The sequence below is a fragment of the Neopelma chrysocephalum genome, unplaced genomic scaffold (assembly GCF_003984885.1).
Source record: "Neopelma chrysocephalum unplaced genomic scaffold, ASM398488v2 Primary Assembly neopelma1_101, whole genome shotgun sequence".
Lineage (NCBI taxonomy): Eukaryota > Metazoa > Chordata > Aves > Passeriformes > Pipridae > Neopelma > Neopelma chrysocephalum.
The window spans coordinates 928,785-942,451 of record NW_020897764.1 but is presented as its reverse complement, the minus strand read 5'-3'; the positions used below and the strand labels follow the sequence as shown (position 1 = coordinate 942,451).

Genomic DNA, 13,667 nt, shown 5'->3' with positions numbered 1-13,667 from the left:
TCATTTAAAATTATGGGCTGCAATGCTTTCATAACTTTTCAATTCCATTCTAGAAAAAAAAACAAGTGAAATCTCAGTGATATGCCCTAAAGAAATGAATTAGTGGAAAGACTCCAAGTGCTATTTATGACTTCATCAAGCTCTTCATTTTCTGCTTCCAGATTCCATCAACGGGAAAGAGCAGGAACTGAAAAGATGTTATTCATGAGTCCCAAGGGAAGGACTTTTAGTGGAAGATATTCCCAGTGGTTGGTACAGCTGTCATAGCAATTTAAAGTAATAGATGGGACCAAGACCAGATTGTGATCCCCCATGAGACTACAGATGACAACACAGGAAACTCCTATTAAACCCAGATATTTTACCATGCACTGTCAGGGAAGCTGTGGTTGTCTTGTCTCCACACACACACGTGTAATCTCCTGCATCCTGTTCCTCCAGGCCATGGATTGTCAGCTCAGCAACGGTGTCCTTCAGCCTCATTTTGTACTTCTCACTAGGCTGGAGCACCTCCTGCCCTTTCCTCCACTCCACTGGGGCGGGTTTGGTCAGCTCACACTGCAGAACAGCCGCCCTGCTTTCCGTGGCTTCCACAGGGACAAGATCCTTTTTGAACAGTGCAGGCAAAGCTATGGGGTGTGATATAAACAGAGAGGGCATCAAAACCATCAACCAGACCTTGAGGAACTCAGAACTAGGTGCTGAGGCCAGTCCTTCACTGTTACACAGGAAGACAAATCATAAAGTCTGGAAAACTGCCTCTATTAGAAAACTACTGCAGGATCCCTCAGGGATGTTACTACCATGAGCTACTTCTAACATTGATTTATCAGCATGCTCATCACTTCCCAGATGATTCCAGTAGTCCTCTAACCCATTTCAATCTGAAATCATCTATCTTGAACATTAAAGACCTGACTTTGGATTGGAAGTCTTCAACCCAGGTGACAGCACTGCCATCTGGGGATCCCTACCTTTCCTAAAACCATAACTTATCCTTTTGGTTGAGAAAATAAATTAGTAACATAACTTCGGGTGCACCTTTAAGCCACGATTTCCAAGGACATAAATGTCTATAATATCAGGGATACAGGGTTTTTTTTAGCAGCATTCAAGTTTCTTTTTGCCACTGAAGTAAAAACAAAGAGACTTGCACTGGGATGGAAGTGCTGGGTCAGGGAAGGGGAGGAACAGAAATAACCTCCAGGTGGAAGAAAGAAGAGGAAGCAAAAGTGTGCAGAAAATATAGGAGAAGAGTTTTGACTCCACAGTTTTCCACCTGTCCTTACAAGTACCTTATCCCTTAAGATATATCTCAAATAAAACCTGTTCTTTTATCTATTGGATTGTACCTCTTCTGGAGGGGCAACCAGAGCTCATCATTGTTCACCAAAGCAGAGACAGGAACAAAATCTGTCCCACTACCCCCTAAGTCAGGATCTGCAGAATAATGCTGTGGGGTGGGGTTTATTTTATTTATCCTCAGCAGGATATATCAAAGTCCTGCAAAAGAGGAGGACAGTCATTCATTCTTGAATGGAAAAACCTCTCACTAACTGAGCTCAGCAGTTTTAAAGAACTTTCCTCCAGTTTAAGCACCAAAATCCACTGACAGCAGTGACACACAAGGACTTATTCTTATTCCCCTAAGAATAATCTTGCTGCTGAGGTTTTTTAAAGTGCCCAAGACGAAAAATTCTCGTAACTCTTCCTTACTTTGCTATAAAGCCACCAGTTTTGAACTGACAGACAGTGGGAGATGGGATGAAGCACCACCAGCAAACCAAGAAATTTGCTGCAGAATCAAAACATCAAAGCAAGTGGGAAGGAGAGAGAAAAGGGACGTCCTGGAGACACCGGAATCACCACCCAGAATGGCTTTTTTACCGTGGACTGTCAAGACAGCCGAGGTCTTCTGCTCTCCACACACACAGGTGTATTCTCCTGTGTCTTCCACCTCCAGGTCTCGGATCAGCAGCTCTGCAGCCGTGTCTTCTTGCCTCATCCTGAACTTTTCACTGGGTTTGAGTGTCTTGTCCCCTTTTTTCCACTCCACAGGGACCCCCACCTTGCTGAGCTCGCAGTGCAGGGTGGCTGTTCCACCGTCTGTGGCCTCCCTGTTCTTCAACCCTTCTTTGAAATACGCAGGCAGAGCTGAAGGACAGCAACATGAGCAGTGAGATGTAACGCTCCAAAGAGTTAAAATTATGTTTAACTTCCCATTTTCCCTCTTATCTTGGATGGATTTTTTGATACAAGAACACAGATTCTCGAGAGTCTCCGTGAATCAGTATTAGGAAAGAAAAGTTATTACCAGGAAAGGATTTAAAACTTCCAGCAATCCACAGAAGTATTTAACATGTACTTAGAGTCATAAATCAATACAAACAGAAATAGAAAGCCCATTTTTTTTTCCCTGTGAAATTTCAAGCAAAAAGACTAGTTTGAAATTTCTGGAGGAAAAAAAATGGTTTTCTTATATGACTTTTTAAACCGTGAGGGGAGGATGTTTGCTGTGTTTTCACATCCTTGAGCAAACAAAGAGACATTTCACATTTAAAAAAAAAATAGAAATGAAACACTGGAGTTTCATTCTAAATGTCAGTTTGAAATGAAATTGTTCATTTCAATACAGGGTGGGAAAACAAGCATTTTTACCTGAACTGACATACCCTTTTGAAGATGTCAGGTTCAGTAAAAATCAAAGCTCTCCCTTTGGTCGTCCCTTAGAAGGTTTGGGTTTTTACACAGGACACCAACTGAATGCCATGACAACTGGGCTGTAAGTGTAAAATCACCTTGTTGTCTCAGGAATGAAGTGTGGGCATAAGATTCCATGGAACAACCTCACCTTTTGGAATTTTATGAGACCTTAAAAGAAAAAATATCCACAAGTCGTAACCCCTTTGAGGAAAGATAATTTTTGGCTTGAGCGTAACGGGGAGTCTAATAAAGGAACTTTCAAGGGAAAAGCAAAATTATGGATCCTTAATTAAAACAGTGGGAACAACCCTGGTTGGCTCACTCTGAGCTTGGACCCCGATGTCCCTCTTGTGCCACACATTCCAGTTGATGGAACTGTGGATAAAGCTCTGGCAGAAGAAGGAGATGGGAGTGTGACCTGTCCAAATGAGCAGAGAAAACAGGATAGTTACTTCCAGTGTGTGCCTTGTTTTGTTTGTTTTACCATGAACTGTCAGAACTGCCATAGTCTGCTGGTCCCCACACACACAGGAGTAATTCCCAGCGTCCGTCGTGTCCAGGTTCTGGATTGTGAGCTCAGCAGCCACACCTTCCCGTTTCATTTTGTATTTGTCACTTGGCTTGAGGGTCTTGAAGCCCTTCTTCCACTCCACCTTGGCAGCTGCCTTGTTCAGCTCACAGTGCAGGGAGACACTTTTACCCTCGGTGGCTTCTTGGTCTGTCAGTTCTTTGGTGAAAAGAGCAGGCAGGACTGCAGAGCAAATGCAACATGGACATGGCATCAACCCTGAGAAAGCCTGACCCAAGATCTAATCACTCTCTCGTCTCCCAGAAGCCATAAGACCTTCTTGATCTCCTCCAGGATTTTGTTCCTTTAATCTCTAACACTTCAAAAGACAATTCAGTTTGATTTTTACTTTGTTTTTTTTTTCCTCATGCTTTAAAACATTCTTTAAAAGCAAGCATATCTGAAAAAATAGTTGCCAAGCCATCTATCCTTTCCTTTATGTACCATAAAAGCAGAGGCCACATTTCAATATGAGACCCAGAGCATTTTGTTTCCCTTGAGAAGAGCAGCAGCTCTACAGAAGTGCCTGATTTATGGCATTGTCTGAACTCTTATAAATAGAGCCCCTTAAAGCAGAGCAGTCACAAACATGCTGTCAGTGTTCTGCAGAGATAAAGTATTTGCTTTGGAAGAGTTAAGCCAAAACTGGTCAAAATGGAGCTGGGAATAGTATTAAAGTATTATACTGGGAAGAGTATTAAAAGAAAAAGCCTATTTTTCATGAAGGTTGTCCTTGTGTAGCAGCATATATTGAGGGAAACTTGTTCCCCTCAGGAGCAACAAGTGTAACAGTGTAAGTCAGAAAAAGTAAATATTATTCCCACTTTTAAGTCAATCCCTGTGGGCAAACTTCTAAACAAGCAGCTATTCTGGACTAGGGAGGTTGTGTTGAGCTGGGGGCCTGTGCTCACTCAAACACAGCACCCAGGAAGACAAACAGCACATCAAGAGGGCACCAGGTGAAAGGAGAAAGAGCGAGAGAGAAGGAAAACAGGAGAGGAGAATTAATCAGCAGAGGGGAGGGTAGGAAGTATACAGGGATCAGAGGAAGCAGAAGAAAAAGAGGAAGAGGTCTTGGAATCACACAGGTTTACTTGGGCACGTGCTGAGAAATTCTTTTTTACCATTTACTGTCAAAGCAGCTGTAGTCTGTTGGTCTCCACACACACAGTGGTAATCACCAGCATCTGCCAATCCCAAATCCTGGATCCTCAGCTCTGCAAAGGGACCTTCCTGCTCTATTTTGTATTTTTCACTTGGCTTGAGGACCACATTCCCCTTTTTCCACTCAACTGGGGCAGATTTGCTCAGTTTACAGTGCAAAGTCACTGCCTCTCCCTCTGTAGCTTCCTTGTTCATCAGTTCTTCTTGGAAGAGGACAGGCAAGGCTGAGGGATGCAATACCAACAGAGAGGGAATCAGCACTGGAATGGAATGAACTGGACTGTGCTGTAAGTTACTGGGCTCAGTGTATATATTTAACCAAAAATGCATTATTTCTGGGTGTGTATTGTTGAAATGGGGGTGAAACCTCCTAGAGGAGAGAGAAACAAATTAAAGAAAACAATATACATCATAGATGTGCTGTCTCGAGGCAAAAAAAGCACAAGGGAATATCCTCCAACGGGATGACTCTTTGGTACCACAGAGCCAAGAACACGAAACCTCTAAGAAAACACACTGACCAAGCTTTGGCTGACCAGAAAACGCTGCAATTTAAGGTGTGTTTGGGGCTTAAGGAGAAACAGGGGTAGAACAGTTACCATTCACTCTCAGAGCAGCCGTTGTCTTCTGGTCTCCACAGGTGCAGGTGTAGCTCCCGGCATCCGCCAAGTCCAGGTCTTGGATAACCAGCTCAACGAAGCGCCCTTCCCGTCTCATTTTGTACTTTCCATTTGGCTCCAGCACCTTCCCATCCCTGCTCCACTGGACCGAGCCCCCGGGCCGGCTCAGCTCGCACTGCAGCGTCGCCGTCCCGCTCTCCGTGGCCTCCTCGTTCCTCAGCTCCTTTTTGAAACGCACTGGCAGGGCTGGGAGATGCAGAATGGAAAGGGGTTGCAACCCAAGACCCTGCTCAGGTCTCTGCTCAGAGGCTCACTCGTTATTTGTTGTGTATCCACCCAAGCCTTCTTCCAACACCCTCTATTATCCTTAAGCACATCCTGTCTTTTTTTTTTTCATGGATGGCGAAAGAAATTCTCTAGTGACTTGTTCTGTGGGAATCGATTCGTGGTCTTGGTTGGGATCATGCATGTAAATGACAAACTCATCCTCATCATTAATCCCTCCTTAACAGAAAATCGCAAGGAATCTTATGTTTCCATGTTAATTCAGGAAAACACACGTGCAGGACAGCTCCCTTCACTTGAGGAAAGGTAAGAAGACAACACACACACACACATATCCAATATTGGGCATAATGAAAGCTGATTGAGGACGAAGACTGGGGACAGGAGTGACATGGCAACATGAAAAAGAGGATGGATGAAAGCAGTGGAAGCAGGACATGGAGGTGGGTGCTGTGAGGGAATGTACAGAGAGGAGGAGGGGGAAGAGGTGAACAAAACCATTCCGGAGTTTCACAGGTTATTTCTGCCTTTTTACCATTCACTGACAAGGCTGCCGTGGTTTTTTGGTTCCCCACTAGACATGAATAGTCTCCAGCATCCTTTGGGTCCAGATCATGGATCAGCAGCTCAGCCACTGTGCCCTCCTGCCTCATCTTGTACTTGTTACTCGGCCGGAGAAGAGTTTGCCCCTTCCTCCACTCCACAGGGGCCTCTCTGCTCAGCTGGCACTGCAGGGTGGCTGCCCCACCTTCCACAGCTTCCACGGGCTTCAGCTCTTCCTTAAAGAGCACAGAGGCAGCTGAGGAATGAAGCATTCTCAGTTTACTTTGGGAGCATCATCACCATCCAGTGACCTCATACGGGACCCAAAGCCAAAACAAATTCTCTTGGCACGCACAGCAAATGAGCTCTGACCTACCTGCACTTCCAGGGCTCCATTTGTATTTACAACAACACACCAAGAGTTTTGGACCAAATGGAAAGAGAGCAGTTATTTCCCAATAATTAGAATGTCAAAGCAATTACCCTTCTGCTGCCCAAACGCTGGTGGTCACAGACACGTAAAAACTTGCTGAGAAAGTGGAGAAAAGAACTGCATATTCTTTAACAAAAGGTGTAGCTGAGGCCCTTCTTACCTCTTGGTTTAAAGCTTGGACAGTCGTCTCTATCCAAAGCATAAGAAATATTTCATAAGGAAAAAAAAGATATTTTGTTATCAGATATGTTTGATTGATATGTTTTAGCGTGAAGTTACCATCCCAGAAAACATAACAGACCCTTTTGTTTGTACTCATCCCTATTTTTCCGAACTCTAAATGTGCAGGAGGTAGCAGGACCATGGCAAGGACAACAACAAATGGTCACAAGCAGGTGTCTCGTTCCTACCATGGATTTTGACTTGGGCTGTGCTCTGCTGGTCTCCAGTGTCACAGGTGTATCTTCCCGCATCTTCTGGCTCTGCATTATGAATCACCAGCTCTGCCACTGTCCCCTTCTGCTTCATTTCATATTTGGCACTTGCCTGGAGCGTGGCTCCTCCCTTCTTCCACACCACGGTGGCATCGGCTTTTGAGAGTTCGCAGCGCAAGGAGACGGATTTCCCTTCGTCCGTATCCGTGTTCTCCAGGGCTTGTTTGAAAAGGACAGGCACAGCTGGAACACAGATCCAGGGATTAGGACATGCCCTCTTGACCTGGCTCTACAACAAGTGCCCCCACGAGAGCTGTCACCTCTTAAAACTAGTCCTTTTCCAAGTGAGCAGAGCAGCCCTTAAGCCTCCCTTGGCTCTGTGGCATCAACATGATCCTGCCTGGGAGCAGGAATAAATCTCTCCCCCAGATGTTATCATCTCACTGTGGATTCCTGGGAACATGGGGGAAGTTTTTCCTCATTTTTAGTAAGGACCCTTTCAGAATCCCCTGGGCATCATCACCTAATGAATTCCCTGCTCCTGCAGGGCTCTGAAACAAAATTCATATCCTGTATTTCTCCTACTCTCTGCTCCAGCACATACTACTTTTCCTATGTTACTAAGCTACTATATTTTTTAAAGGCCATTGGGGAGTGCAGATGGCACCTGAGAGCCTTTAAAAAGGATGTCTTTGGGACTTTGGGGGTCTAAAAATTAATCACTTGGCCACCTGGAGTTTTTCATGGACTGCATTTATGTTTTCACATTCTTGTGCTCCAATACTACTGGTCTCCATCTGTAACTCCATTCTTAACCCCAGCCGTGTAAAACAGCCCATAGGTCAGGAACTACAGTACGTAGGGTATAGAAAAATAATCCTCTGCGCTCCACTTAATTAGTTTTTGCCCAGTGGGAAGTTACAGATTTAAAACCCCAAACACAGAATGTGAGATGACATGAATTAAATATATACAGCTGATGAAAAGTGTACAATATTACCTTTAAATTCTACGTATTAAAGATGGCACCACCACAAAAAAAAATGAAGTGTTATGTGATATTTTAATAGACCTTTTTAAGCACTTGATTAAGGAAGTGTTTAATGTCTCTAACTCTACCCACCGTTCACTTTGACCCGGGCAGTGGTTTTGAGCTCCCCAGAGCTGCAGGTGTATTCCCCAGCATCCACGGTTTTGACATCTCGGATAATGAGCTCTGCCACAGTTCCGTGCTGCTTAAACTCATACTTCTCACTGGCATGGAGGACAGTGTCTCCCTTCATCCATTTCACTGGGGCACCAGGTTTGCTGAGCTCACAGGTCAGCTTGACCTGTTTTCCTTCTCTAGCCTCTTCGTTTTGGAGCTCTTGCTTGAAAAGGAGTGGCTTTTCTGAAAAAGATGTTGAAGGAGACACGTGAGATTGGCAATCACCCTCCCCCTTTTTGCATCAGACTTTGTTCTTGAGATAGAAAACTGCAGGAATGGAAAAGCACTGGCAAACAGTAAACAGATTCTGACATCTCACATCTGGCTGCCAGCACTTTACAGCAGGAGAAAAAAAAAAATCGAGGCCATATGTTTATTTTCCTTTTAACCACTGTCTGCACTATTGAAGACATTGCTGCTATCACTGTTTTCATTATTAACATCAGTGGCAGACGCTGCAGTGCTATAAATGGCACAAACTGTGTCACAGATGGGTGCTCAGAGCTGGACCACTGGCACAAACCCCATAAAACTTCAGGAGGTCAACTCACACACGACACGGAGGACACAGCAATGGCAAAGCACTTTCTGTCACAACCAGCAGTATTGATTTCTCATGATAAAAAAAAAAAAACAAACCCACAATGTATTTTTTTTTACCCAACATGAACACAGACTTAAAAACCAGCACAGAGCAAACACAGAGGGGGAAGCACAGCTGTACATGGCAGAGTCCCTGGGGAGCTTCCTCTGCAGGGTCTGTCACAGCCTGGGATTCAAGGCTTTAAGCTGAGCTAGGGCAGGGAAGGAACTTACTGGAAAAATACCTCAATTGAAGTGTTCTCCCTTTAGATAGTGAAAAAAAAAATCCCTCCTGAATTCTGCTGTCTTATGAATATGCAAGTCAGCTACTGATTCAAGATGCACCTAATTTGTGGCTGTTGAAAAACTACAGCTTGTTCTTTTGTTTCCCTTTTACCTCTAGTTTGGGACATTCAGTGTCACGTAACTACTGAATTTTTTCCTATTTTTTCCTATTTTTTTCCTTTTTTTTTCCCCTATGTTTGCATTCTGCTGTTCTGATGTGACTCTAATAGAAAGGTTCCCTAAAGGAAAGCTCCAAAGGTGCAATTTGTTGTAGACATCATTATGACTTGACTCCTTCACATCTCCTGGTGATCCAAATCCATGTGTTTCAAATCCCACACCCCTCTCTGTGAAGGGGAAAAAAAAGGGGCTGTGGTGGAACATTATCAATGTGATTTTCTTCTAGCAGAGAATTGTTCATCATGGGTGAGATCCAGGTCCTACTGAAGCCAACACAGGCCTTTCCTTTGTGTATAATGGGTGTTGAGAAAACGTCCTTGTGCAGAGAAAGACAGAGAAAATTGGGACCTTTAACCACCACCTCTTCTTCACTACATCATCAAGGTCTTCTCTTTCCTTGCACAGCAGACCTCAACCTTAAGTTGGTTTGTGTCTTGGTGCTCTGGATAAACCCTGTGAGCCGCTTGTCCTCCCAACTCCACACTCTGAGGTTCAGGTTGACCATTCCAACAACCCAAATGCTTTTCTCTGTTCACACTGAATCCTCCAGTCCCGGTGCAGGTTCTGATCCTGCATTCCAGGTGTCAAATACTACACAGGATATCCACTGGTCTGGTTAAACACAGTCTGTGCCTTTAACAACCTTCTGTACCTGCTCAAACCTGCCCAGGTGAACAAGTGATTTAAGGCACAGAAACTTGAGCTCCTCCTAAACCTCAGGCTGGGGTAACGATTCAGGACAGGCAGGAGCAATTGTAAGGTAATTATAGATAAGCCCAGTTCTAACTCAGAGAATTGGACTAAAGGCTCATCTAAGAAGAGAACTTTTGCTTCAGCTTAGATACCAACCCTTTAGATCATGGAATCATAGAAGAGTTTGGGTTGGAAAGGACCTTTAAAGGTCATCTAACCCAAGCCCCTGCAATGAGCAGAGACATCTTCATCCAGATCAGGTTGCTCCAAGCCCCATCCATCCTGGCCTTGAATGTTTCCAGAGATGGAGCATCCACCACCTCTCTGGGCAACCTCTTATAGTGTTTTAAATCACTTTCATTGTAAAAAACCTCTCCCTTACACATAATCTAAAGTGGTTTTAATCTAAACAGTTTTTAGTTTAAAACCATCACCCCTTGTCTTATCAAACAGGATGGCACCTCCTGCCTGATCACACTCTTTGGGTGCATTGCTCTGTTAAATTTGGCTGCCAAAAGTAATTACCCAGACAAATGCAGGGGTGCGACCTCCCTCCTTAGAGAGAGCCATCAGAAATTTGATGAATTTATACATTTGAATCCACTTGCACTGGAAACAAAGGATTCAAACAGCCATTTTCCTCTAAGAGCTTGTTAACAAGGGCAGGATCAACATACTTTCCATTTTATATTCTGGGATTCAGGTAGATGGATTAAAGATTATTTGGATTTTTTTTTTTAGTTCAAAATACACATTTGAAGATGTTCTAATGGCACTTTTGTACCAAGTTTCTATGATTTTTGGAAGATTACTGCAGAAGATCAAGGTCCTTAGTTTTCATAGACTCCCTCTTTTGGGGTGGTGGTTGTCACTACAGTGGTTCAGCTCAATCTTATTTTATTCAAGTCCCTTCCCCAGGAGAAGCTGCACTTTGCTGTTCTCCTTTGCCACAGGGGAGAACACAAGGTTTCTTCCTCTCATTCCTTGGCTCTGTTCACTTTCAGGAGACAGATTCAGGAGGTGATTCATCCTTTCTCTGGATTACCTCTTTGGCTGGGTGGATCTCCTACAGAGGTACCTGTCCTCTACTGACCCACTGCTTTCTCCTTGGGGGTTGGAACGAGATCATCTTAAAGGTCCCTTCCAACCCAAACCATCCCAGGATCACATGATTCTCAGAGAGCTTAGACATTTAACCTGCACAGAGCTAAAACCAGGTGAGAAGAAGGATTTTCCTGTTTCAATTCTTTCACCTCTCTGGGTGCTGTTCTGGGCAACTTGATGAAAATATCTCAGTGCAAAAACACCAAGTTATTTTTCAGTAGAGTTTCATGTTTTCTTCATTTCCATTAATTACTCTGACCTAGATGTTAGATGATGATTTAGGATCCAAACCATCACTCCAAAATTATAATATTAATTAATAACTCCAAGTTATTACCCTTGACAGTAATAACTGCACTGCTTTTAGCTGCTCCAGCCTCACACTCACATCTGCCACTGTCTCTTCTGCCCTGTGAACAACAAGCTTGGCTTCAGATCCCAACCAGATGTTGTACTTGGAAGAATTCCTGAGGCTCTTCCCACCTTTGCACCACTTTACAGGCCTGTCTGATTTGGAGGTTTCACAGTGAAGGATCACATCCTCTCCCTTACACTCTCCAGTATCAATCAGCTCCTTTGTGAAGCCTCAGGGCTCCTCTAGAATCACATAAAACCCATCTGAGATGTTTCAGAAGAGGTGTGGATTCTCAGATCACAAGTAATCCACGAGATTTGCATCCAGGATTACTTGTATCAAAGCTGCAGGTCAAGGTTATTGACAAATAATTTGGTGTTTGTGACTATAAAGTCCTTGGGAAGCACCAGTGATGCCACAAAGTGTTGTTTAAATACCCATTGACATCTGGGAGAAACTGAGAAGACAATATTCCTGTTGAGGAATATAAATAAAATCTCACTTCCCAGTAAATAGCAATAAGACTGAAGTACAATTTTTCTAAGCCTTTTCCCATGGGAACTGATTAGTTTGAACCTTTTACATGAATGTGGAAAAGTTAATTCTGAATTGAGGTGCAATGCAGGTTTCTCTCATCTAGAGCAGGTCTCAATAGAACAAGTCCTCTAAAAATCAAACAGCTCAGATAGGTCATTTAGGGTGTTTCTGTAGCCTCTGGAAGGTGACAGACACCTCCAGAAACCAAATATTTAATTCCAAAATAGGCCCCTGGGACAGAGAAACACCCTGGAAGTGCTTATCTTTCTACTCAGCTTATAGAAGTAACCTAAGCTAGATACCAGTAGCTAAATTGGCCAATGTAAATCTCATCCCTCCCAGCTTAATGCTTTTTAATTCCTAAAAATCCAATCAATTAGGAGACCAAAACCTGGTTATGGTACTACAACATTACATATTAATCTTTTGCAAATAAAACCTTTGATTTTCCTTCAGAAAACAAATTAAAAAAATAAAAAACAAAAAAACCAACCCAAACCAAACCAAACAACTAAAAATAAGCCCCCCCACCAACCACAAACATAATAATTTATTTTCATTTCTGTAGTTTGGAAAAATTTGGCTACCTTTTCAAACTCTGAAAAAAACAACATTCTTTGAAATAAATGAGGTGTTTTTGAAAAATGAGACTGTGATCTGACACGGGGGAGACAGTGTGGTTTTTATCTCTGGGCAACAGAAATATTTACATTTCCAGGAAGAAAACTTGTCTCTAATCCCACATTCTTGGGCTGTTTGGCATTCATTTCATTTCCTTGCCATAAAATTACACTAACACTGCAGTTTTAACTCACTTCAACTTTTCCAGAGAAAACAACCCATTGTCAACAATGCACAGCAGAGAACAACATGCAATGTGGCCTTTCAAACAGTGAAAAACTAAATTTAAAACTTATTGCTTGCACTCGATTATTTTCATCTAATTAATTGATTCCTCCTCGTTAATCAGCACCTTATCAGCCCACTGGAGGAAAACTGAACAAGGCCTCCAATGTACCATCACTGCAGTGTAACATTCCCACCTAAGATCCAATAAACACTCCCAAGGTTGTCCAGGATTACAAAGTGTTCATTCTCCAGCTGTAATTTCATTATATAAGTAATTCTGTTCTTGAACATAGACAGATATACATATGATGGGGCTAAATTTGTAGTATTTTTATCCTTTCTTTTTTCTTTTTTTTTTTCACCTACCCACGTTAACCCCGCTTATTTCCAGTCATTATTTCCTCTCCTACGGTTTTTTATGACGGATTTACCTTTCACAACCAAACTGGCAGATGTTTTCTTATCACCAGCTTCAAATGTAATGACCCCCGAGTCCTTCAGTGAGAGCTTTCTCAGCGTTAGCAGGTGATATCCCCCAGGCTGGGACTGGATCTCATTAAGTTCATTGGTATGGAGTGGGGTCTTATCCAAAAACCACTGCACTTTGCTACAGTCTACGGGAGAGATTCTGCACTTGAACGTGGCAGATTCTCCTTCTAACACAGTGACATCTTCCAGGTCTTCTGTTATTAGCACTTTCTGGCCTGAAAGGAACATAGATACATCAATTACTGGAATCTTCCACTTCTAGCACGAAAAGCCATATGGAAAACTCCCAGGATTTCCCATGTGAGTTTTTTTTTTCAAGAGAGAAATATGTTCATGATACAGAAGGCTGAAACATAATTCCCCTGATACTGAACACAAAACCCACTCAACAGGAAGAGAATATATGCAGGACACACAGACCAAAATAGGATGAAGACAACTTTAAAGCACCAGAAAACATAAAGCAGAACAAGTAGAATGCAGATCCAGTGTTATAAACCTTCTCCTAATTAAACTACCTGGAAAGTTTGAAAGGATGGGTCTCTGACAGCATTATTGGGCTCTAGACATCATTGAGCAGATAATCCCTCCCATGACAACTTCTGTTTTTTTCTAGAGCAAATATAACTTGATTTC

At 43.0% G+C, this 13,667-nt stretch overlaps 1 protein-coding gene across 1 annotated transcript in view; it reads right to left on the bottom strand.

The window, feature by feature from the left end:
* The window catches only part of OBSCN (obscurin, cytoskeletal calmodulin and titin-interacting RhoGEF), a 183,147-nt gene that overhangs the window by 104,846 nt on the left and 64,634 nt on the right, over positions 1-13,667 (bottom strand). The window contains 11 exon segments of the mRNA XM_027695511.1: positions 366-629; positions 1,888-2,154; positions 3,188-3,454; positions 4,396-4,659; positions 5,035-5,301; positions 5,876-6,139; positions 6,727-6,993; positions 7,874-8,140; positions 11,139-11,207; positions 11,210-11,398; positions 12,974-13,246. Of these exon segments, the coding sequence (XP_027551312.1) occupies positions 366-629; positions 1,888-2,154; positions 3,188-3,454; positions 4,396-4,659; positions 5,035-5,301; positions 5,876-6,139; positions 6,727-6,993; positions 7,874-8,140; positions 11,139-11,207; positions 11,210-11,398; positions 12,974-13,246 (2,658 nt within the window).